The following is a 25,531-nucleotide window of genomic DNA, read 5'->3' as shown; positions in this document are numbered from 1 at the left end:
TAAACGGGCCGGGCCTCAAGTAGCCTCCATGGATTTTCCCCTGGGCCAATTTATGTCAGCGTACACGATACGCCACGCGGGCATAGTCGTAGGCCCAAAACTCCCTTGTATTTAATTACATCTCTCTACCTCTTCTCTCACATTCAAAACGTCGAATACCTTTCCGGCATCTCTTGACCATTCCTCGTCGTCACCGCTCCTCGCCTAGCAGAAGCAGTAGTAAATCTCGCTCTATCTCTTTGTTGCCAGGGTTTCGTCGGGCTTCATCACCTCCTTTCGTGTTACTCTTTTTCTTATTAATTCTTGCTGAGGGTTCGGGGGATAGAGTTTTAGGGTTTATGGTGGAGCTGGCGTCGAGTTAGTGCAATCGGACTTGCGTTATTTTCTCGTCTCAACCTTTCTCGCCACCTTTTTCTTTGATTATGCTAACATTTTTTTCGAATTCTTGCAAAAATGCGGTAGTTTTACTGACTATTTATATGTTTTGCTTCTCCATGCTGATCAATAATCTTTTATTCAATTATTTAGCTTTTGTTAGGGAAAAGAGATGGCAAATCTTTCTAATCTAAACACAGGGGCGGCTAACGTGAATCCTAACAAGTCTTTCGAGGTAGTTGAGCACATTATAGTGCTTGTAGAAGATTTATGTTCTTTTTTATCTTCCTAATGCTGCCTCTATAGGCCTTTTTTTGATATAATTAACTGTGATGATGTTTTTCTTGAATGAAGGTTCTTCCCTCTCCCAGTGATTCCGTCTCCAGTCTTAGTTTCAGTCCGAAGGGAAATTACTTGGTGGCAACTTCTTGGGATAATCAGGTATATTGCTCTCAGAATTCCAGTAAAGCAACTTTAAAACGATTATGTCGACAATATCCATCGATAGGAGAGCAAATCAGTGACTCCTGACAGTTTTCTTTATTTCGACGAGATATATAGGTTAGATGCTGGGAGATTCTTAATGGGAGCAGTCAGCCGAAGGCATCAATATCACATGACCAACCTGTAAGTTGTATTGTTTGAACTTTGGAGTCAGTTTAGTGCATGTAGATGCTAAAGGCGAGATATTCTAATAGGTCGATTTTCTGATGCAGGTTCTGTGCTCCACTTGGAAGGATGATGGAACGACTGTGTTTTCAGCGGGTTGCGATAAGCAGGTTAAAATGTGGCCTTTGATGTCTGGTGGGCAGCCTGCCACAGTGGCTGCACATGATGCACCTATTACGGAGATTTCTTGGATTCAACAAATGAATCTTCTTGTTACAGGGAGCTGGGACAAAACATTGAGGTACAAAGATTCATTATTGCTAGTTTTCAATTTTCACTGTTGCTTCAAAAAGATTCAAAAGGACATTATCATGAAATACTTTTCTCATAACCGGAGCCCATTTAGCAGAAACTTCAGTCTAAATAATCAGAGTCCAACTATGTTGAAATCTTGATGCACGTGCAATGCTAGTGCTGTACTGTAGTTGCTAATTGCTATTACAGAAAACAACTGTGAAGATTGAACTCAATTTTTCTTGGTCTTCAGCTCTTCACATCAATTTGTTGTTTCTACTTTATATGCTGTTACATAAATTATTTACAAACTTATTGTTATTAACTGTCAATCTCAATCCAATCTATCTAGGTATTGGGATACTAGACAAGCCCAACCTGTTCATACTCAACAGCTTCCTGAGCGCTGCTATGCTTTGACGGTGCGGTACCCTCTGATGGTTGTTGGTACTGCGGACAGACAAATCATAATTTACAACTTGCAAAATCCTCAGGTACTTCATCTGACATTAGCTGAGTTTGACCTAGTATATATTTCACTGTGACACTAGTTACTAATGTTAACAATTCTATGTGGAAATTTAATGAGCTTGTTTTTAATTTTCTTGTAGTCAGCACTTAGCAGTGTTAAGTGCAAGAAAAGGAAGGACATAATAGTTTTAATTTTGTATGTTGTCATCTTAATATGTCCATGTTTTGTAAACTTTTCAGTTCTTGAGTTGTCCAAAACTTCTTTTATCTTCCAAATATCTGCCTAATTGCTTCTTGGCTTAGTAGTTGTCCTTTAATAGTTCTTGTGTGGCTATCCTCATATAGAAGTATGAGTGAAGTATGTTCTGGTTTTGAGCAAGAAGTTGGTCTCTTTATTAGAATACATAATACCAGCCATTCTTTCTATCCCTATAGGGCCACATTGAAATTTGATTTTTATGGTGCTTATCTAAGATATGATGATATTATGTTTTTAACTAAAATCGCCTTTTGTGCTTGGGTGTAAAACATTCCTTTTTTCCTCTCTGGGTGTTTAAGTTTGCTTGTTTAGACTCGATGTGCTCAATGTTTTAATTGATTGTCAACAGACAGAATTCAAGAGAATCCAGTCACCTCTTAAGTACCAGACAAGAAGTCTAGCTGCTTTTCCTGATCAACAAGGGTTTCTGGTAATGCTACATTTTCATTGTGTCTGTAATTTAATGTGGTTATTAGTTTTTTGCTCACTTTAATAAGTTATAGCAACAGTATCACACTTCCTGTTTTGCTTAACATGTGATTTTCCTTACTTTGTTGTGGTTTTCATTTCTTCCTTAGGCTGTTTATATTCTTCATCGAAATATCATTCAATTCATCTATCTTATAAATATCACTTAAAGGTTGTCTACTCATTTCAAGGTTGGTTCAATAGAAGGAAGGGTTGGTGTCCACCATCTGGATGATGCACAGCAAAATAAAAACTTTACATTCAAATGTCACAGAGAAGGCACTGAAATTTACTCCGTGAACTCATTGAACTTCCATCCTGTGAGTTTCTAATCTTGCTTTTCAAATTTTCCATCTTCTATTTTTCCTTCTGGTGTGCAACTACAAAAATTAATGTTTCTGTTCAGAATAGCTTCTTCCATTTATAACAACACTGTCATTCTTTTATTAGTTATTGTACACTGTTCATTCTTTGTCTTTGTCTGAGTGGTGAAAAAAATATTGTGAGAAGTTGAGAACCTCAAGTTCTAGTTTCTCATTATCATCATTATCTCCAGGCCTTTTCCTTATAATATGAGTTTGGCTAGAGTACAACTAAAAGAAGAGAAGGCTCCAAGAGATCCAATAGATTGCTGGATCCTTATGACCGGTTGTCACTCTTCATCAACCCTCTAGAAATTGATGCCAAATTCCTTGCCAAAGTGAAGCCAGATAATGGAGGGGCTTGCCTGATGAAAGAAACACAATTAGGATCAAATCTATTTATTGAACTCTTGCCCCGTTACTCTAATTATTGCCATAAGAGAGAAGAAAGAAACCATAGTTCAATAGCTATTCATGAAATTGGGAAAAGAGATGATTAGGTGAGAGTAGGATTTCTTTTCTCACTCGGACTAAGTGCATCTGTTTTTTTAGTTGTAAGTGACAGATCACTTGTAGATTAGTTGTTGACGACAGCGCGCCTACTCCAACCAACATTAGACTAGCAATAGTGACTCCATCTGACTTCATAAATATACATTCATACATGTGAAGTTGAATTCCTTTGAGAATGAGCATCAAAATTATGAATCAATATTATACTATGTCAGGTAAGTGCTTATTTCGCTTAGTTTAATTTTTGTAGGCCTCTCACCACCTCAGATTTGCTATACAAGTTAAAACTTACATTCTATATCTACACTTTCCAGAGCCTATAAATCAAGTCTTTTGTTACACTTTTATAGGTCAACTGGAGGATTGTATAGTCTAAGAATGTGACAGGCATTAAAGCCCTTTCATGTTCTCCCTTAAGGGACCTAAGGAAAAATAGATCAATAGATATCTTAGGATTTAACTATTTAAGTCTGATAATGCTTCACATTTATGCAATCCACTTTGGTAATTAGTTAGTCCTCTGTGACCTATCTGGTGGTGAGTAACCTAGCAATGTATTTTGACTGTTTGTCAAATTGATTTAATGTTGTTTAAAGTTATTAGGAGTTCATGTAAATGTATGCTTTGTTGCAGGTGCATCATACATTTGCTACTGCAGGATCTGATGGAGCCTTCAATTTTTGGGACAAGGACAGTAAACAAAGACTGAAGGTTTTCTCAGGATGATAAAATAATGATTACATGCAGCTTATGTTTTTATACATTTTTGTTTATTCTTCATCCCACCTATATCAGTTTTGGGCATCCTGAGATTTCTGATGTTGTTTTGTACATCATTATGTATTGTTTTCTTTTCCTTTCCATTTCCTTCTCTTGCTGTGACATCCTGAAAAAGAAAATTCATTTTATAGAGTATCAGATGAAAATTATTGAGGCCATATAAATTTTAATTGCCAAGCATTGCACTAGACAGTTCGACACTGTGAATAGGAATAATTTGGAGGCCATTTCAACCAGCTTTAATTCAGCTTCTTGAAATTTGTATGGCCCTTTTTTTCCTCAAAATTTTGCTTACATATTCTTTGAGATGCTCTCTAGTTAGATGTTTGCCTAGTACCTATGCAGCTAAGTAGCAGTTACGCTGTCATGGGAGATCCTTAATGTGGTAAGTTGGTAACAAAAGCAAATTTGCCGTGTGCAATTTTGACCATGTGAAGTAGTTGCCAAATGACAAATATGGGGTTGACAAATATCTTGAAAAAGGATGAAAAGGAGATTTGACCTGATATTTTGGAGACAAGTGACAGATAATCTCGCACTATCTCTTCTCTTGGACAGGTCCTTAAGATTTGCTCTTTGCTATGTATTTTCCTCATTTACTTAATAGTGAAGGTGAAGCACATCCAGTCTTTTGCTTTCTAGAATGATATGGATGACTTTCTAATTGCAAGTTAAGCAGGGCCTCATTTTATCTGATGTTCAATTTTCTCAAGCTCTTCATTTAGATGTTACATTTCTTTAGTTTTAAATGACTTGAGTATGACATTTGAAAAAATGACATTTCTGGCACTATCGTATTTGTTTATGCTTGTGCTGTGGTCAAAGATTTTACCATTACATTTATGTTACAAATAGTGGATACATTTTACTCAGTATCTGGGCAATGCTTTTGCTGCTTTCTTGTTTCAATTAACTGAATCTTTACTTCACAGGCTATGGCTAGGTGCCCTCACCCCATTCCCTGCAGTACATTCAACCAGGATGGCTCAATTTATGCCTATGCGGTGGGTATATTATTTAGATATGTATGATATTTAGGATCATCTCACATTACATGTTGCATCTTGCTACTTTCAATAGACTTTAGTATAATCTGTCTTTGCAGGAATTCATCTACTTTTGTCCTCTTTTAGCTTGATTTATTACAAGTACTTCTCTCTTGCTAGAGTCAATCCTGAATGAGATGATTATACCATATGATTTTGGGTCTGCTGTGATGATTATGCTAATAAGCTAGCTAGCATTGAACTTCAGTTTTTAACCCAAGAATTTGTATCTTGCATCTTCATGACGGCGATCTTGCTCCATCCGTCTTAAAAGTTCATGATGTGTGATACAAATGATCTGCAGGAGACATTGAATTAGAGTAGTTAGCTATGATGGCCTACTTTTGTTATGTATTGCATTCAAGGAAATGATAGCTTTCCGTGCCTTTAAAAGGAGAACAACACAGATGGATTTCATAGGTATATATGGTACACAAACAACTATGAATAAGGTCTTTTCACTACATATTTAATTTTGTCGCTAGTCCAATTCTAGAGAAGTTTCTGTCCAGTTTGATCTTCTGTTGAACATTGGGTGCACAATGTAGAGTGGGTAATGAACATCTCTACAATTGATTAGTTAACAAACTTAGTTGAGAACTTGAGATTCATTCACACATTGTAAAAAAATTAATTAATTATGATTGAATCCTGCAGGTCTGTTATGATTGGAGCAAGGGTGCTGAAAATCATAATCCAGCTACTGCAAAGACATACATCTATCTTCATACTCCACAGGTTAGTTTTAATTTTGGATATTTCATTTCCCTATTGGTAGTGGCTCCAGGATAATTGGAACCAACAGATGGCGTATATTGTGAAATCGTCTATGGTCGTTTGCATTTTTTCCTTTTCTCATTCCTAGTTTCCTATTGCACACAAATTTATTATGGTTCTGTTGAAATGTCACTTTTATCAGCAGAATCTATTTATCAGCTTTCTTTATGATAAACACAGATTGTTCTGTGCTTGTGGCTATTTTACTGCATATGTACCATTTTATTTTATTGCCTTTTGAATGATGTTTTCATCTGCCTTTGCATATGTAGAGTCAAATCCATTATTGGTGACCATAAAGCTGTTTTTCTGAGTGTACTCTACGAGCATTCAAGCTGTCATCCTACTCCCTTTTAGTCAGATAATATTAACCCGTCTAAACTTACAATGTTAGACTTCCTTTAGAACACAATTGTATGATTTCTATAAGACTGTCGCTGTGCTGTCAGGAAATAATAGTAACTGCCCTCCATTTAAGAGAGCATGACAATTTAATTTTGCAACATGTGTCCATTTTTCACAAGTAGATTTTCTGTTTTTAAACTTTTGCTTCAAAATTAGGCTAAACACAAGATTCAGTGTAAAAATTTCTCTTCAAGTGCAAAGGTGCTATGAATTCTTTCGTGACACATTGCTGATACCTTTTGTCCTTCTGGATCAGGAATCTGAGGTAAAGGGAAAGCCGCGTATTGGAACTGGTGGTAGAAAGTAGACCTTTGTAGGGCAGAAGTCGGAGACGAATTACATATTTGTATCTGCAGTTACCCTCCACTTCCACTGCAATGCAGCATATGTATGGAGAGGCTGATTCTTCAGGAAATCATCACGACTGGAATGACATCATTGCACCCTGTTGATGTAAACCATCCATTTTGCTAGTGCATATGGCGAGGCTGATTCTTCTAGATAGAAATGTTTAGACTCAGGATATTGTTGATCATAACTTTCCATTTGTTGACTTGATCTTGTACCTGTCATATCCCTTTTTCAAGTCTTACAAGGTCAAGTAACACAGTTTTTGTTAGGTTTGCTCGATCTATTCTTGGAGATTCATGTGTGCATACTGCACTTCATTCATTTCGGACATCCCCATGTTTTAGGAAATCATTTTCCTTTTCACTCAAGGGATTCATGACAACTGGATCCCTGATTGATGAACCAGAATTTTATTTTATTTTATTTTATCTTATTTTAGTGTTTTGAGAGAAGATGATGAACTGGAAACTTATGCTAATACTTAATATTCTTAGCAGGGAGATGTTACAAGCATCTATCTCAGTGCACAATGTGAAGCAAAGAAAATCTCTTGCGAGTAGATACAAGAGCTCTTCGAGTGAGCATGAAAAAAATTATATCGATTGCCACTCGTTTGATTGTGGAACAATATAAGCTTATTCTACTATAGTGAGATCTATATTAGTACAGTAACTAAACAACAGTTTATTTTAATACGAGTTTGTTAATGCTTTCGTTTGTCTCTTTTTTCATCTAATATTTATATTTACTAACAAAATCTTATTATTATTTTATCTTCAAAAAATATTACTGCAATCAATTCATTATTTTATTTATTCTCTCTTTTCCTTATACTTTTTCTCCTCGTTCATCCACTGTAAAGTCATTTTAGTCATTTGTTAAAATATTTTTAATTTTATTACTTTTTATATCACATCAAGTATAATTATTATACTATTATACTCGGTCATAATAAACATAGCCCAAATCAATACAAGTTTACTTATACAAATTTAAGAAACGAGTATAGCTAAACTAATTTAAAACTTATTCAAATAATACTAAAAAGAAGTAATCAAGCTTCCGTATTTCCAAGCACTCAGAAATAAAGAATTTTTTTAAAAAGAGTGATTAGAAATGTAGATAGTCAACTCAGTTTAGCACTTTGTCAAAATTATGTGCAGCATGATCAGCAACAGAGTAAGTAGTCTTTTTCATCAAAAGACTCGTTCCATGTGCATGTCTTCAATATAAATATGTTACCTATTGTTTGAAGAAAGAACTGGAAACGTTAACAAGGAAATAGCAAACGTTTAAGTTAAAACTTCGGCACTCCATAACAGCTATATGCAGCCATGAATTGTCAGAGTAAAACTCTTCATATCCTGGCTGTGTAAGTACTGAATAGAGTAAAACTCTTCATCTTAATTTACATTGCAAAAATCAACTGTGGTTACAGTTGCTATTATCAAATAAATCTCAGACAACATACTTTCATCTCCCATTTACTTCTATAAAAGATTTCAGTGAACTTGCAAGAACCCTGAGAGTAATCAGCGAGGAATTCTACATACTGGAAAATTTTGACAACAGATTGAGCTCGTAATATTGCACTGTAGTCAGCTAGCAACACAATGGCGATGGAGTTGAATGCACAGACTAGTGCTCACTCGATGTTAATCAAGATATGATGCTCATGGTAAATTGGACGTCCAACACCTCCGTTGGGTGTTTAGTGAAGCAGAATGACATGACCAGAAAAGAATCAATGAGATGAGACATCCTTTTCACCATGATGAGTACTTGAAGTATCTACTTTGCTGCTAGACTTAGATCTTACCCGAGAAGAACCAAAGGCTTCCAAGGCATCCAAAAAGAACCTCTTATTTGGAACTATTCCCTGTTTGTCCATACGCTTTAGCAAATTATCAACAAGGTCCTTCCTGTTTGCTTTGCTGTAGGCCTTGTAAAGTAATTTGTATGTTGAAGATTTTGGCATCATCCCATTTCTTGTTGCAAGATCCAGAAGATGATCTGCTTCAGTGGGCAAATTGTTCACACAGTAGGCATCAAGCATAGCATTCAATGAAGATACCTGTACCTCATTTTGATTATTTAGCATTTCATCAAATACCTGTCTGGCTCTTGAGACACAGTCGCAATATCCATACATTGTGATAAGACACTCGTATGTCACATAGCTTGGTTTAAAGCCTAAATCAATCATCTTTTTAAAGACAGACTCTGCTTTTTCTCTAAGCCTAGCCTTCCCATAATTTGTTATCATTGAATTGAATGTAGGGAGACTAGGAGCCTCCTTTGAACGCAACAAGCTCTTGAAAACCTGCTCCATTTTATCAAATGCCTGTCGCCTCCCATATGCATCAATGAGTATGTTGAATGTGATTACATCTGGCTTGCATTGATTGCTTTTCATACGCAGAAGTACAGATTCCATCTCTTTAAGCATGCCATTCTTTCCATAGGCATCCATCACACCATTATAGGTATAAATATCAGAAGACACGATGCTTCCATCAAGATCTTTGAATAAAGCTTCTACTTGTTTTGTGTCACCAGCCTGAGCAAAGGCTCTTAAAAGAATGTTGTATGTGACCATGTTGGGTTGGCATCTCTCAATGCTTTTCATCTTCTCAAAGTACCCAAGGGCTTTTGCCAAGGCTTTAACCTTGTCTCGTGAATGAAGATGTGCAGTAATCAGAGCATTGTACACAGAAGTATCTGGCTTACATCCACTGTTTCGCATCTGAGAGAACAACCACATGGCCATCCTTGTCTGCCCTTTTTTCCCCATCACAGATATTAACTTTGAATAGATACCATTATCAGCAATATACCAGCGCTGTTTTTGCATCCATCTGAATACCTGGCAATTATTGGAAAAACATAAGTTGGGAATAGTGTCAAATGTCAACTTGGACTTAAACTAGCACATATTTATCCAGCAAGGAAGTGTATCAGCAGTTAACATGATAAATATCCCTTTCCCTCCTTTTAAACTATGCTTTACATTTTCTTTTGAGATATTTCATGTTTGAGGCATGTTCCATTTGGGAATAAAAGTAAATAGGAGTTTGGAGAATATGAGGCTCTTTCAAGTAGCAAAGTGCCCCAGAGAACTATCGTCTTCTCATCATCACAACTTGAGTATCATTTTTTAGTATTTCATCATCGTAGTAACTTTGGAATACAAATTCTTACTCTAATCTGCTGCCTGAGCCTGATTTGGAATTCAATCATTTTTAGATGTTTCTATGAAAATAACTTCAAGCAAATCAAAGTCATTTCTATCTACAATCCAAAGGGTACTTATATATTATTCAGGATCAAAGTTTAGTATTTTGATTTAGCTCACAGAAGCATGAGCAGCCAAACTTCACGAGTCCAGTTTCGTATTTTTCTGTGTAGAAATGGAATAATATTATTACACAGCAGCATATCTTACTAAACAGAGGTGATAACACCCACAAGCGTTAACTTGTCAAGAAAATTGTTTAGAAGATCACTTGAAAAGTACTTCTGGTTGCGGCAATATGGCCATGCTGCTAAGTTGTAACTAGCAAGAATGTATACACAGTATGCAAGATACACAGTATCCATTGGATGAAAGGACATAGAAGAAACTCAAGGTAAATAAGGTCCATTTCTAATATACTCATCTATATTACAATGAATTGCCCTAAGTGAACAAAGAAACAACCTGCTAAAAAAAAATCAGGCATGCAGAGGGCAACTCACAACTACAAACCTCTGCATCCATTGACACTTAAAACATAGACAATCAGGTCTAAGTATTATAGCTGCATATAGCATTAAAGCTTTAAACTAAATACTTATTTCGAGTAACGTCTCTAATTCAGCTACTTCAGGTAAACCAAGCAAGAAAAAAAAAAGAACATATAAAAAGTAACAAGTTTCACTGAGCATTCTACCTACATTACTTAGATCACCAAAACCTAACAATTTAAACCACACAGAAACCGAAATATAAATTGGGAGTTGCTAAAAGAGCACGAAAATCCAATCTTTCATCAAGAAAGTCACCACCTTTCCATAAACACTTAATCGCCAACACCGCAAATTATCACGGAGAAGAACGAGAACCAACCTCGAGGCATTGGAGCCACCCGTCGCGCTTCCCTAACTCCTCGAACAAGAGAAAGCAGTGCTCCGTCCTCACCAGCTTCACGTGCTTATTTAGCGTCGAAACCAACGGCTCCTTGCCATCTCCGGTCTTACGCAAGAGCACTCTTACGAGCTCCTCCGCCTCCGACGAGGTGGAATCGCCCTTGCTCCTCTTCGTCTTCCTCGGACGCGTCGGTACAGGGCCCTCGGCTCTAACTGGAAGCTTCTGGAATCTTCGAGAAAGATGGTGGTAAGAAGATTTGGGGTGATAAGAGGGGAAGGGAGAGGGGAATTGGAGGTGGGAAGAAGAGATAATTGGATTAGGGTTTAGCGTCATCTCCAGGAGAAGAGTGTGAAGAGTTCGAAGAAGACCGCCATGGCTGAGAGGAGGAGAGTGATTTGGGGGAAGATTGGTTTGATTGATCGAAGAATTGAAGTCGTCCGATCGGTAATGATCTCACTGAATCGACGGCAGGAAAAGGTCTAATAAAATTTGGTAACATTTGCACCTTACCACCTTATAGTGAAGTAAATTGTCGATCTATACCCTGAATTTTGCACTTTGCATATTAAACCCTTTATTCTCGTAAAATTAGCGGAAAGAACAAACTATGGTACCTAAGCCTACGGCGACTTTGGAACGATCCCAGAGCTCGGTTAGCAACTAACACCATTTTTTTTTTAATAGCCAAATTATAAATAAGTCTAAATTTAAAATTTGTTTCAAATTACAAATTTATCTATAAAATAACTTACATTTATATTTTACAAATTTAATAAAATAATTTTTGTTGATATTATTTGCATATAATTTCCTTAATTTTTCTAAAACAGAAATATTTTAATTTTGCATGGTATCTCTACCTCATCAGTATTCAATATTTCTCTAAAAACTTTATAACTTTGTTGCGGGCTTTGTGATAAGTACGCAATAACTTACCTTCATTTTTTTTAATGAAATTTATATTATTAAGGACTTTTTAAAAAGATATTGTAATCTTTATACTTGGTCTTATAAGCCGGAAAAAAATTAATATTTTATAGTAGGGTTGTGCAGCCTACAGATTTGTATATCAAGCCACCTCAGAAAACGATTTTATTTTCTGAGATTATTTTAAACTTTAATAATGACTTCAATTTAATATTTTATTTTCATACTAATTAATTATTCTTTAAAGTAGAAGTCAAAAGATATTTTAGTCTATTTTTTTTAAAATTTTATTTCTCTTCAAACTAATAGTTTTTTACTCTTTCATATCGCATAAAAAAATTAATTAACGCTTAATCTATATTTTCGTAAACTAAAAAAGAAAAAAAAAGGAGATCCGCATTGGATCGGGGTTTTGAACCCGACGTGAATCGAACACGCAACCTTCTGATCTGGAGTCAGACGCGCTACCATTGCGCCACGGATCCTCGACAAGCTCTTTATTTATTTTTTCTTGATAAAATGTTAACATATAATAAAATAATGCACACCTCTCTCTCTCTCAATATATATATATATATATATATTTGAAAAGCCTTGTTCTCTTATAAAAGAAGTAGTAATTGGTTTTCAAATAAATGCATGCATGCAAATGGTGTGTCTAGCAAAATGGTAGGGCTAATATGTCGGGAAGAAATCTCTGTATCAAGCCAATTTTTGCCATGCCAATGCCAAGGTGACAACTTGCAACACTGAATAGTTCTCAAACCACTTTAAAAAACTATCCAGATGATGTCACTGCCTCATTAGATCCCAAGGCTAATAGTAACCTTATTAAAAAATAATCCAACAACTCGACAACCCTATCAGATAAATAATTAATTGTATCCACTTAATTGAAAAATTAAAAATTTAAGAGTCTTCTCTCTAATAGTTGCATTCCAACATAGAACAAGAAAGTCAAAATAACCCTAGTAATTTTAGCTATTTTATCATAGCTGTAGAAGTGGCATATCAGGTGGGCATGCATCTGTCAGCTAATAATTATCTATTTATTATGTGTTTATCTTTTTACCTAGCAAGATAAAAGTATAATACATGAGAAAGCAAACAAAAGGTAGTTATAATATTATTATTTTTATTAAGGGGGGCCCAAATAAGAATATAATATTATTTAGTAATACTCTAACTAAACTATATGTGAGTTATGGCAACTAGTGATACTAATACCTTGGCCCATGCACTTGCACACTAATACTATGTTTGGATGAAAAGAATGGAAAAAAGAAACAGTAGATCTTGTATTTAAATTCAGAAGAGAAGAGAGGAGGAAGTGGCCATTAATGGAGTACATTTTTTTTTTTTCCTTTCATTTGAATCCAGCCCAAGTGTAAGTTGTCTCGCTACAAGCAAATCTCCATGATAGCAATAACTACACCCTATCCTCATGACTTCCATCCTCAGGGCAAGTAGAGCCATTGCAACCAGCCCCTGCCAATTGGCACGTTTAATAATATTTTTCTTATAAAAAAAAAAAAAAACCTTTGATTCACCTTCCTGCTCTCTAATTCTCTACCTATATATCCATGTGAATTCTCCCAGGTTTTTTATGTAGGAGTGCAAAGACTAGAGAAGATGGAGTACTGCAGCCATGGTAGATCTCAGAGTTCTTTTCTCGTAGCCATTCTCTTGTTGCTGCTATCTGCTATGAGTGAAGGGCTTCGACTAACACCCAGTAAGTTTGGAAAGATTATAGATTATATATCTGCTTTAATTTTCTTTGTTCATCATCAATCTGGGTTATAGTTTATAAGTTTTCTTTTCTTTTCTTTTCTCTTTTATCAGATGATGTTGTGGGTTGGAATGGCCATATGAAATCTGAGGTATGGCATAATTAACCTTATTCTTTTAAAAAAAAAACATTCACTTATTTTCTCCTTTTGTTCCTCTGGATTCTAATTTCTGACAAAACTTGCAATTAGAAAAAAGATTAAGAAAAACAAATTTATTCCACAGTTAAAATATTTTACCGTTCTCTATCAACCTAAGTTTTTTCTGTGTAATTAGTGAGTTTAACATAGTAGCAGAGCAGAAGTTTTGAATTTTTTTTTATTTGATGAGCAGATTTGGAGGTACGGGGGTGGGTCGAGATATCCAGATTGTTCACACGCATGCAGAGCATGCATTCCATGCAAGAGGGTGATGGTGAACTTCAAGTGCTCGGAGGAGGCAGAGTCATGCCCCATCGTGTACAGATGTATGTGCAAGGGAAGATACTATCATGTGCCTTCCATTTGATGTCCTATAGACTGCAGTGCATGCAGTGCTTTTGTTCAGTAGGAATTAAACTGCAGAAAGACATGGCAATTTGGTTCTACTTTTGTTGTGAATGAATGTTTAGATGACTGGCTTACTACTGCCTACCTTTTGTCATGTTGGTAGTATCTGTGTCAATGTGTGTGTGTGGGTGGGTGGATGTTTTTTTTTCTTTCTTTCTTTTTTTCATCTTATTTATGCCCCTTTTATGCCAATTTTTTTTTTAAATTTTTGGAAAATATATATTAAGTAACAACTTATACACCATAGGATTAACATCCTGCAATTTAAGCAAATTCCTTTTTTATTTTTATGATTCAAGAACTTGTAGGTTATAGCCTACAAGCGGAATAGTGAGATTAACTCTTCTTAATAATTAGACTCGACCATTAAACCAACCTTCTCATAGAAATTAGCTACGACCGACAATCTCAAGCGTCACCTCACCTCTGCTAGTCTTGAGTCTTGATTTATTCTTTATTCTTCTCTCCCTTCCCTTTTTATCTTTCTCTATAATGTTTTTTTTTTTTCTCTTCCCTCTTGTGCTGTAGCTCTTTGCCACCGAGATCACTGAGTTCCCTAGTGGGCCTCAATCTGACTCCATCTCCGCTTAGCTCCTTCTCCGTCAAGCCTGTCACATCTATGCTTTGGTGGCTCCACCCCTCAAAATCTCTTGTCATCCGGCAACTATCTTGAGCTAATCTATCTACCCCCTTTTAGTGGTCCTCAATCTACCAGCATTTGAAGATTCATAAGTGTGGATCTTGTTTCAAAGAGTCTATCACACCACTATTATCCCTCTCTTATATGTATTAGATTGCATTATTATAATATCTGCAAGCTTTCCTTAGAAAGTACAGCAGGCCATGCCAAAACGGTTTGCCAAATTTCAACAACATAAATCTCCTACCCGGCTAACCCCAACATTTAAATCTCCTCTCTTGTTTTGACCACCATGTCGTTTAGCGTCGCGAGGAAGGAGTCAATTTGTGTATTAGCCGACGTTGAGGGGTCAAAATAGAAATTTCCCTGTAAAGGGTATATAAGATCAATTCGAAGTGTTTTATGCGAAGTTCTACGAAGACGTTTTGAAAATCCTGAAGAAGTCGGAGTCGGAGTCGTAGTCGCAGTCGCAGCTTCTCTACAACCACAATGCTACTCCAAAAGAAGCTCCTTTACCTTCTTCCTTGCTTCTCTCCGACGAGAACCACCTTCATCTCTTGCACCCATGGCTTCCTCTTAACATCCCTCCGCTTCTCTCACGCCGCAAGCGAAAACCCATCTCCCGAATCCCCCTTCATTGTCAGATATCTCATCGACTCATGTGGGCTCTCATCAGACAAAGCAGCGAAAGCATCGGAGCATCTCGCCCACCTCAAGGCCCTTTCGAATCCCGATTCAGTCAGGCATTTCCTCAAACATCACGGCTTCACTGATGGCGACATACGAGCCGCCGTGTCTCTCGACCCCAAACTCCTGTGTGCTAGCGTGGAGAAGACCTTAGACCCCAGGATGAAAATTCTGCAGGATATGGGGTTCTCTCAAGCCGAGATCATACAACTCGTCTCGTTGACTCCGAGTGCTTTCCGACGTCGCTATTTGCAGCGCAAGATTGAGTTTTGGGTACCTCTGTTGGGGTCCGTGGAGAAGTTGTTGAAAGCGATTAAGATGAACAGATACCTTCTGACTAGTGCTCTTGAGACGGTTGTGGTTCCCAACATTGCGCTCCTGCGCGAATGCGGCGTTTCTGATCGTCAGATTGCCCAGACGTTAATGTCGGTTCCTAGATTACTCACCACAAATCACAATTCAGTGAAGATCATTGTTCAACGTGCCGAGGAATTAGGGATACCCCGTGGTTCTGGTCTCTTCTGGCAGGCATTGAAGACCACAAGCTGTATGAGCAGAAGCACAGTTGATGCCAAGTTCAGGTTTTTGAAGAACCTTGGGTGGTCAGAAGAGCAGATTGCATCTGCTATCATCAAGGCCCCAACGATTTTGAAGCTATCGGAGAAGAATATGCGGCAAAGTTTTGAATTTGTAACCAAGGAAGTTGGTTGTGATCAATCATATCTCGCCCGCCGACCGATCATTCTTATGTTTAGCTTGGAGCACAGGTTGATCCCTAGGAACTGTGTTCTGAAGATTCTGAAGGCAAGAGGATTGCGTGAAGGAGGAAGTGACTTTTATTCTGCTCTGGTGTTAAGTGAGGAGAAGTTCCTAGAGAAGTTTATTCGTCTGCATGAAAAGAGAATTCCTGGGCTTTCTGAAGCTTATTTTGCTGCTTGTTCTGGAAATGTTCCAATCCAGGGCAAGCTTGAAGGAGATATGTTGGAATAATTTGTCGGTTTGCTCTTCCTACCAATCTATTGATAGTGTCCACTTGTCTTATGCATCTTGGTCTCGTTAGCAGCTGCCAGTCTGAAGTTCAATGATGAGTTGCAAAAAGATTAAAATTATAGCTTTACTAGGTCTGCAAGTTGGCAATTTAAACAGCTGGATAAGAATGCACTTAGAAGTTAGAACTTGTATTTCCTGTTGCCCAAACAATGACAGGTTTCATTCTTTTACCCTTCATAGTTTCTCTGAGCTCTTATCGATCGAGTTCAAATACTGTTATCTTTCCTACAACCCTGAGAGTTGGCTTTTTAGTAGGATTGATTCAATTATATGTCTAATTGCTTATTCTGTGAGAACAAAATTTCAAAAACTTCAATCTTATCCTTCAACTGGTATTCTATATCATTGCCCAACTCATTATTAAAATTGAGATGTCAAATAGATCAGAAAATGTCAGATTTGTTGATTACCTCTGGATCCTCAAATGGTTCAGGAATATATACTATCGGCCCTATACTCCTATGAATAATTATCCTCTAAAGCTAATGAACAATTAAATCGTGGTCCTATGAAAAATTACTCATTACTTTTTACCTTTCAATTTTCAATTATAGTCTGAACTTTCTATTCTTGCGTTTGATTTCTCTTGGCACAAGTTAGGCACTGGAGATCTGTTAGATGACTGGAAACTGTTTATGATGATTTGATGACAATCTTATACTTTTGCAAATTATGGCCAGGTCATTTTTCATGCTGGTGCTATTGTTGGCAGTAATGCCAATTGATTTGATATTCTGTGTGTGTGTATAAGAGTGAAATAATTAGAATTTGGTAGATTGATAATTTTCATACTTGTCCTGTAGAATGTAGAACTGTCCTTTAGTTCTTCTCTTTCTTCCTGATAGCCAATTCCTTCCAATTTATGTCAGCCACTATGGGAGTTCAGTATTCAGTCTTTATTTATGGCATAAGATTTTCTTCCTAATAGCCAATACTTCCTAGAAGAAGAATGCTTCTCTCTACGCAGGGATGGCGCTGCCAGCCTTCCATTCCTCACTAAATCTGGTGCAAGACCAAGGTTATAGTCATTGAGAACCCTTCCAAATCACCAACATCTTGAAGGTTTACTTTGCTATTCATGTCAAGTCTGCATGAACCGGTATGAAGCCGCTGAGCCAAGTAGGTTGCAGACACCATTGATCTGATTCATATTTCAAGATATTAACTGATTGTAGAGTAGGTGATCAAGGTTGGTGCTTCCTTGTTATATGCAACTAGCACTGCATGCGTTGATGGCTTTGCCTTGGTAAACTGAACACTTGGTTGGAGCTGTTTCAGATGGCTTTGCCTTCTCTACATGCTTGTCATCCATGCAATTTCTATATGGTTGAGAGTGCCTTGTACCTGGATTGTTCACTTAAGTTGACTCCAAGAATGCTCATGAATTCGCCATTAAGCTATCGATAAGTCTGATCACTTCCTTTAGTTGTACTGCTCCTCTTATTATTGGATATATATGTATATATATATATATATATATATATATATATATATATATATGTGTTGTCATTTGTACTAATTGCAAGTCTAAATGTAGAATGCTTGACTTCTTTCATTCTTGTGATTTCTTATCATACTAATATGCTTTGCAAGCTATTCTAGCAAAGTCGCAGCTGAATATTTACAGTAGCTGAGGGAGGGAGTCAATTTGTACTGTCGTAAGTTGAGGGTCCAAAATGAAAACTTTCATGTAAAGGACATATAAGAGTAGTTCCTTTGGCAACCCTAAAGGTGTTTGATCATTTGCCTCTACTGTGTCCGCGAAGTTTTAAGCCAATCAATTTTGGGTTTTATGCGAAGTTCTACGAAGATGTTTTGAAAACCCTGGAGAAGCGGTAGGTAGTTGGTCTCCTCTCCGAGAAGAATGCTACTTCAAAAGAAGCTCCTTTACCTTCTTCCCTACTTCTCTCCGACAAGAACCGCCTTCGTCTCTCGCACTCATGGCTTCCTCTTGACGTCCCTTCGCTTCTCTCACTCCACAAGCAAAACCCCGTCTCCCGAATCCCCCTTCATTGTTGAATATCTCATCCACTCATTTGGGTTCTCATCAGACAAAGCAACTAAAGCATCCAAGCACCTCGCCCACCTCAAGACCCCTTCGAATCCCGATTCGGTCAGGCATTTCCTCAAAGATCACGGCTTCACTGATGACGACATCAGAACTGCCGTGTCTCTCGACCCCAAACTCCTGTGCGCTAGAGTGGAGAAGACCTTAAACCCCAGGATGAAAGATCTGCAGGATATTGGATTCTCTCAAGCCGAGATCATACAACTCGTCTCGTCGACTCCGAGTGCTTTCCTACGTCGGTATTTGCAGCGAAAGATTGAGTTTTGGATACCTCTGTTGGGGTCCGTAGAGAAGTTGTTGAAAGCCATTAAGATGAACAGGTACCTTTTAAGTAGTGATCTTGAGAAGATTGTTATTCCCAACATTGCTCTCCTGCGCGAATGTGGTGTTTCTGATAGGCAGGTTGCCCAGACATTAATGTCGATTCCTAGATTACTCACCACAAATCACAATTCAGTGAAGACTATTGTTCGACGAGCTGAGGAATTAGGGGTACCCCGTGGCTCTGGTCTCTTCTGGCAGGCCTTGAAGACCACAAGCTGTTTGAGTAGAAGAACAGTTGATGCCAAGTTCAGATTTTTGAAGAACCTTGGGTGGTCAGAAGAGCAGATTTCATCCGCTGTCATCAAGGCCCCAAATATTTTGAGGATGTCGGAGGAGAATATGCGGCGAAGTGTTGAATATTTAACCACGGAAGTTGGTTGTGACCATTCTTATCTCTCCCACCGCCCGATCATTCTTGTGTATAGTTTGGAGCAGAGATTGATCCCTAGGAACTTGGTTCTGAAGATTCTAAAGGCAAGAGGACTGCATGAAGGAGGAAGTGACTTTTATTCTGCTGTGGTGTTGAGTGAGGAGAAGTTCCTAAAAAAGTTTATCCATCCGCATGAACAAAGAATTCCTGGGCTTTTTGAAGATTATCTTGCTGCTCGTGCTGGGAATGTTCCAATCCAAGGCAAGCTTGAAGGAGATATGATGGAATAAAATTTGTAGGTTTGCTCTTCCTTCCAATCCATTGATAGTGATTGTCAGTCTGAAATTTAATCATGAGTTGCAGAAAGATAAAACTCATAGCTTTACTAGGTTTGCAACTTAAAACAACAACATCTGGATAGGATTGCACTTGGAACTTGTACTTCCTGTTGTCCTGTTGCCCAAACAACTATAAGTTTCACTTTTGTTTACTATTCATAGTTTCTCTAGTTTTTATTTGTCGTGTGCAAAGTTTATTAACTATCCTACAACCCTCAGAATTGTGATATTTAGTAGGGTTGCTACAATTTTCTGGCTAAGTGCTTCATCTTCTACGAGAACAATGTTTCAAAAACATCTCTTTTATCCTAGAACTGGTATTCTATATCGCGGATTGGCATTGAGAGGACAAAAAGAACATAAAAATGTTACATTTGTTGATACCTGTGGATCCTCAAATGGTTCATGAGTATATATACTATTGGTCCTATGAATAATTATCCTAAAGTTAATCACCACTTAAATCTTGGTGAGTGCGAAACATACCATGTGGTTACATTTTAGCTTTCAATTTTCAATTATACTTGAAACTTTTTTTTTCCTTGATTTTCATTTCTCTTGTTTATGATGACAAACCCATATCTTGCAAATTATGGCTGGATCAGTTTTGGTGTTGGTGCAATTGTTGACAGTACTGCTGATTGATTTTGATACTTTGTTATAAGAGTGAAATAAATGGTATTTGGTGATTGATGATTTTCATACTGGTCCTGTAGGAAGTAGGATATGTCCTTAAATTCTTCATTTTCCCCCTGATAGTTAGTCCCTTCCAATTGAAATATGCACGGCACATATTTAAGTTTGTCATCCACTATGGGAGTTCAGCACTCTGTGTTAATTTGTGACATTAACATAAGATTTCATCTTCTTCAGTTATCAAGATTGCAGTTGACTACCTCTTAATAGTCATATTATTCTTCACGACAAAGATCGAACCTCTGGTGAAGAAAATTAGAGATGATTAGGTAATCACCCTTAAAATTTGGTGCAAATATCTGCTGAATATAAGTAGATGCATGAAGAGCACAGTGAAGGGAAAGAATGGAACTAAAGAATGAACAAACTGAATAGGATATGTACAATCTTTCCTAGTATATTTGGAATGAGTAACATATAAGTTTCCTTGTATGAGTGATTTTGTCCTTTTTCTATAATTGAGGCAATGATTATGGGAGATTTGTGATGATTGAGGTTGCTTATGGTAGAACTTTTGCTAGCACGAGATGTGACAGAGATTCGATGAGTTACGATGTCTTCGTCAGAGGTTCGATGAGCTGTGACATCTTCGCTGGAGGTTTGATCCTTGTCTCCAATGTCTTCGCCAAAGGTTCGATCTTTGTCGTGAAGAATAATTGATGGTCAAAAGGATACATACAGAGTCCGCTGTGCTTACCAAGGTTACAATCATTGAGAAACCCTTCAAGACGCCATTATCCTGAAGATTTGCCTTGCTGCTCATGCCAAAGTCTGCACGAACAGGTATACAACCACTGAGCCAAGTAAGAAGCAGACACCATTGTTCTGATTCAGATTTCAAGATAGTACCTAACTGAACAGTAGGTGGTCAAGGTTGGTGTGCTTCCTTGTTAGATGCAACTGGCGCTCTATGCATTGGCCTTCGTCTTGGGAGAGTAAACGCTTGATTGGAGCTGTTTTAGATGGCTTTCCCTTCTCTACTTGCTTGTCATCCATGCAACTACTACATAGTTAAGTGCCTTGTACCTGGATTGTTGCTCAAGTTGATCCAAGAATTCTCATGAATTTGCTAAGCCATCGACATGGCAGCTCGCCTCCATTAGTAGCAAGTCTTATTATTGGGAAAATATGGTTTCATTTGTACTAATTAGAAATTATAATGCATGACTCTGTCCATTCTTGTGATCTCTTGTCACTATTTATTGGTCGATATCATATGAAATATGAAACCTCTACCTTGTTACATGGTAAGATTGCAAGCTATTCTAGCAAAGTCTCAGTCAATTATGCCTGCCTGCTTAGGCCAAATTTACAACGTTTAATGGCGAAATACATGGTAAAATTTACAACGTTTGGTGGAGTATAACATTCATTACCCTGATATTTATATCATCATATGATCTCAAACTATTCTTTCATGTTTACATTTGCTTCTGCTATTATGGATGATTGTGTTTTATCTCACTGTTATGCAAACATCTCTGAAGCTTGATGAGAAGATTGAATCAAACAACATTATATCAGATTCTACTCGTGAATATCTATCATTTGGGTTTACAGATTTCGTTTCAAACTTATTGTGGGAGAGTGAGAAGAAGTGGAGTTCCAAAGACTTGGGACTAGATTTCAACTTCAATTACCCACATTGATCTCTTGTGTTTGTCTGAACAACCCAAGTTGCCACACTTGTGTGGATACTGACAAGAGCCACCCAACATTGAATTTTAGTTACATTCCATCAAATTTGGTGGAACGCCAACATCTTGAATTAGCTAGATTCTTATTGGATGTTTGCCATAAAGATTGATTCTATCATCTAGTAAGATATGAGATCCAAGAGCACTTAAAATCCCCCGGGAAAACTTCCCATTTCAATCCCTTCTTTTTCCTTAATTTTCGATTCGGCCCATATTATGTTCTCTTTTTCTCTAATTATTATCCCAAAAGATCTTCTCTGGTAGTCTTCATTTGGATAGTTTGAAAAAAGTAGGGGTTGAACCAAAAAATTAAGCCCATGTAGGAAGACATGCAGATCCATGCAAATATATATCATGTATAACGAGAAAGAATCAAGAAAGAGAGAAGTTTACACTGGGTTTCTTTTAATCCTCTTCTTCATTGAGATGAATCCTTTGGATCTTTTGAAAGACTACCTTTTCATTCTTTGGCCATTTTTGGTGCTCTCTCTCTCTCTCTCTCTCTCTCTCTCTCTCTCTCTCTCTCTCTCTCTCTCTCTCTCTCTCTCTCTCTCTCTCTTCTCCTTTGTCTCTCCTTTTATGATCACTCCTATCTATCTCTCAACTACTCCTTTACCACAATTCATTAATAACTATGAAACACCATTGAATGCATGCAGTGCATTACTACTGTGTCAGATGTGGTGTATATTTCATAGTTTTTCCATAGATATTATTATATCATAAGCCAGGCCATATTTGTAGTTTTAATAATCACTTTTTGAAAACATAAAAATTGTAGCCTTTCAGAACATATATTTATGTGCATGGAATGCATCAACTTTCGAGCCCCCGACATGTGTCCACACAATTTTTGATGGATTTCTGTTGGATTTTTCTCAGACCGCATTTATTCTATCACCTTCAATAACATCACCAAGACATAACTTGAAAACTTATTACATTCAACTTAATTACTTTAGGATTAGAAATACCAGGAAGAACACAAGATTTATATATACATATACACAGGTGGATAGCTACTAATACTCAATCACCAAGGCTATAGAGCTTAATTATATATATATCCACGAATCTCTTTCTTTCTCTTTGTCTCTCTCCCTTTCCGCAACTCTGGTCATCAATTAAGCTCAGTGGTGCTGACCAGGTGGCCCAGTGCTTGGTGGTGGCCTAACTGGCCTATTCCTTCTTGAAGCAGCCAAATTCTCTATGGTGGGATCATCTCCCTGCAAGTAATTAGAAACTGTGAATTAGAAGAGCCCATGCAGTAGTAGTAGTAGTAGTAGAAAATCCATGCAAATATTCATGACAAAAATAAGAGAGAAAAGATTACAGTGGGATTCTTTTCATTCTCTTCTTCTTGAGATGAACCATTTGGGAGCTGCAAAAATGAAAGGCATGAGGTACTTCCCTGTAAATTAGTTAAGAGATCTAGAGAGAGAGAGAGAGAGAGAGAGAGAGAGAGAGAGAGAGAGAGGTTTTACATTAGATTGCTTTCCATTAATCTCTTCTTCCTGAGGAGGAGCCTCCTTTGGATCCTTGAAAGAATCACACAAACCCAAGCAACAACTGCAAGCTTTCACCAACTGCTGCAGGAAAGAGTAGGGATGGGTGGAGGAGGCCACGTCTGCTCCAGAGCTTTCCACCGCCGTTTCCTTAGCCATTTTAGAGCTCTCTCTTCTTCTTCTTCTTCTTCTTCTTCTTCTTCTTCTTCTTCTTCTTCTTCTTCTTCTTCAACACTTTATATATATCTCTATATATATATATATGAATATATGAATTATTTCTCTCAGGTATCGGTTGTGGACCACTGGAGTTTGTGGTCTTTCATTAATTATTTCTCATTTATGACACAATTTATTGTAGTGCATCTTCTGCCAAGGATAAATTACCATTATAGCCTCGAACCTTTGTGTGCAAAAGAATGGATGCAAATGAATCGATTCCAAAATTATTTATCTGAGTAGGTCAGTTTTAGTTTTGTTTCACGTAAATCACCGACTAATTAAGAAATAATTATTTTGCTTAGTTCTCTAAGAATCACTCAAAGTGTCACCCACTTGTATCAAATTAAATTATTATTCATTACTTACAACTTCTAATAAAGCATAAGATAGAAACGTACCGATTTAAACTGAAGAATTAGAAACTCACAATCTTCGTTGAATTTGAAACGAAATTAAAATAAGAGAAGAAGCGATAATCTCTAGTTAAAAACTCTCTCTTTATTTTCTTCTTTTATTTTCCTATTCTTCTTCTCCTTGAAATGTCTTATTTATAACCTACAAAATCACAAAAATAGATAGCTAAAAAATAGTAGTAGGATGTGTTCAATTAAAAATAGTCTTCCTCCTTCAATATTAAAAGTAAAGCCAGTAAAAAGAGGTGAGAAAGATCATAATTAGTCTTCCTATAAAAAAAACAATTAAAATCGCGTGCTCAGTATAGCATATGTTAACCAATAATATATAGTAAATACTTATTTTAACAAGATTTAAATCCTCAATTTTTAGAAAAAAATATATTTAAATTAGTAAATAATAAATCAATCATATATATCATTTTTTTTTTATCATACTCATTAAGACTAGCTGAAGACCAAGGAAACCTAGTTTGGTAAACAAAAACTAAACGTTGCATAAATAAATGTTTTAAAGTGCATTTATGAAATTAAGAAGTTTTCTGGGGGTTTTCTTGGTAATTTCCACTTCCATTAGTAAAAGAATACCGCGACAGCAAGGTCACCTGCTCCGGAAGCACAAGGCCACTCGCTCAATACGGACAAACACTAAACGTTGTCGATCTCTGCAAGTACACCTACTACGATAAAAAGATATTACGCAAATTGACTCAGATATCCGCGGTGGATAAGATTCCATGAATAAAATTTTATTCCATTCTCATATGAACTCACGAGCTTTGTATCTTGGAGCTTGTCGTTACCTCTTCAAAGCATGTGAGGTCAAAAGGCTGACTCGGTCGAGAGATAGAGAGAGAGAGAGAGAGAGGTGAGATTTTGTCCGATTCTCTTCTAAACTTTATTTATTAAAATAGATAGGATCTCAAACTTAGTATTAAAAACATCTGTTCTTTATAACTGTCATTCAAATGCCGAAGAATTTAGCGTCTTACTTTCTTACTTTTAGATAGAAAAGCCGACTAGTTCAAGGTTAATATTTGAGTGTGACACATCGAACATGTTAGTGATTTACGTGCAGTAGGTCAATACTGTGCTGCTCCTCCAAGAGAACTTTTGGGTAGACTCTCGACTCGGTCATCCATCTCTTTGAGCCAGCAACAACAGTCAGGAGAATCCAACATTTTCTGAAATGTTAAAAGTTTCCCCACACTACTTTGGCTCGCCATTACGTTGAGCGTTTGAGTGGTGAAAAGCTCTACGGGTAAACTGGTTTTTCTACCGTCATTTCTTGCAAGAAATCTTCTACCACCCATCCACCTCATTATTAACTTGTGGCTGTATGATCACCCCGGCTCAAACTACGTTGGGTAGGGTTGACTTCAGCTCGGATCCTCTCCTTAAGGATCATTCTGCTGCCTT

General features: G+C 37.1%; 6 protein-coding genes and 1 non-coding gene across 14 annotated transcripts; 4 read left to right on the top strand and 3 right to left on the bottom strand.

The window, feature by feature from the left end:
* The first annotated feature begins 129 nt into the window (after nt 1-129).
* On the top strand, nt 130-7,223 carry LOC140799980 (protein RAE1-like). 2 transcript variants are annotated; one of them, XM_073154584.1, is made up of 12 exons: nt 130-219; nt 529-610; nt 730-816; nt 937-1,002; nt 1,092-1,285; nt 1,631-1,772; nt 2,358-2,438; nt 2,668-2,796; nt 3,985-4,062; nt 5,064-5,135; nt 5,835-5,915; nt 6,616-7,223. In XM_073154584.1, the coding sequence occupies exons 2-12, from the start codon at nt 548-550 to the stop codon at nt 6,664-6,666; spliced, it is 1,044 nt and encodes a 347-aa protein (XP_073010685.1). In that variant the 5' UTR covers nt 130-219; nt 529-547; the 3' UTR covers nt 6,667-7,223. The 2 variants fall into 2 exon arrangements, with proteins under 2 accessions (XP_073010685.1, XP_073010686.1); XM_073154585.1 differs by having other exon boundaries at nt 142-610.
* A 757-nt stretch (nt 7,224-7,980) lies between these two features.
* LOC140799578 (uncharacterized) lies at nt 7,981-11,281 on the bottom strand. The gene is made up of 2 exons (XM_073153957.1): nt 10,819-11,281; nt 7,981-9,576 (listed from the first exon to the last, which is right to left on the bottom strand). The coding sequence occupies exons 1-2, from the start codon at nt 11,170-11,172 to the stop codon at nt 8,455-8,457; spliced, it is 1,476 nt and encodes a 491-aa protein (XP_073010058.1). The 5' UTR covers nt 11,173-11,281; the 3' UTR covers nt 7,981-8,454.
* Nucleotides 11,282-12,179: 898 nt separating this feature from the next.
* TRNAW-CCA (transfer RNA tryptophan (anticodon CCA)) lies at nt 12,180-12,251 on the bottom strand. Its single transcript has one exon. It is a non-coding gene; the product is annotated as a tRNA-Trp (tRNA).
* Nucleotides 12,252-13,040: 789 nt separating this feature from the next.
* On the top strand, nt 13,041-14,182 carry LOC140800277 (protein EPIDERMAL PATTERNING FACTOR 2-like). Its single transcript, XM_073154967.1, has 3 exons — nt 13,041-13,498; nt 13,609-13,646; nt 13,888-14,182. The coding sequence occupies exons 1-3, from the start codon at nt 13,399-13,401 to the stop codon at nt 14,059-14,061; spliced, it is 312 nt and encodes a 103-aa protein (XP_073011068.1). The 5' UTR covers nt 13,041-13,398; the 3' UTR covers nt 14,062-14,182.
* A 749-nt stretch (nt 14,183-14,931) lies between these two features.
* Nucleotides 14,932-16,814, top strand: LOC140799624 (transcription termination factor MTERF8, chloroplastic-like). Its single transcript, XM_073154006.1, has one exon. The coding sequence runs from the start codon at nt 15,232-15,234 to the stop codon at nt 16,417-16,419; it is 1,188 nt and encodes a 395-aa protein (XP_073010107.1). The 5' UTR covers nt 14,932-15,231; the 3' UTR covers nt 16,420-16,814.
* A 1,264-nt stretch (nt 16,815-18,078) lies between these two features.
* Nucleotides 18,079-21,518, top strand: LOC140799525 (transcription termination factor MTEF18, mitochondrial-like). Of its 7 annotated transcripts, none has more exons than XM_073153870.1 (2): nt 18,079-19,536; nt 20,785-21,518. In XM_073153870.1, exon 1 carries the CDS (start codon nt 18,344-18,346, stop codon nt 19,529-19,531), a length of 1,188 nt encoding a protein of 395 aa, XP_073009971.1. In that variant the 5' UTR covers nt 18,079-18,343; the 3' UTR covers nt 19,532-19,536; nt 20,785-21,518. The 7 variants fall into 7 exon arrangements, 6 of the variants coding, with proteins under 6 accessions (XP_073009971.1, XP_073009968.1, XP_073009974.1 ...); XM_073153867.1 differs by having other exon boundaries at nt 20,453-21,518; XM_073153873.1 differs by having other exon boundaries at nt 18,079-19,540; nt 20,797-21,518.
* Nucleotides 21,519-22,899: 1,381 nt separating this feature from the next.
* LOC140800155 (uncharacterized) lies at nt 22,900-24,177 on the bottom strand. Its single transcript, XM_073154818.1, has 4 exons — nt 24,098-24,177; nt 23,457-23,725; nt 23,306-23,353; nt 22,900-23,198 (listed from the first exon to the last, which is right to left on the bottom strand). The coding sequence occupies exons 2-4, from the start codon at nt 23,634-23,636 to the stop codon at nt 23,103-23,105; spliced, it is 324 nt and encodes a 107-aa protein (XP_073010919.1). The 5' UTR covers nt 23,637-23,725; nt 24,098-24,177; the 3' UTR covers nt 22,900-23,102.
* Nucleotides 24,178-25,531: the final 1,354 nt, after the last annotated feature.

The sequence above is a fragment of the Typha latifolia genome, chromosome 13 (genome assembly GCF_019914945.1).
Source record: "Typha latifolia isolate L0001 chromosome 13, TyphaL0001v2, whole genome shotgun sequence".
Taxonomy (NCBI): domain Eukaryota; kingdom Viridiplantae; phylum Streptophyta; class Magnoliopsida; order Poales; family Typhaceae; genus Typha; species Typha latifolia.
The sequence above is the reverse complement of the archived record's forward strand: the minus strand, read 5'-3'. Positions and strand labels throughout refer to the sequence as shown.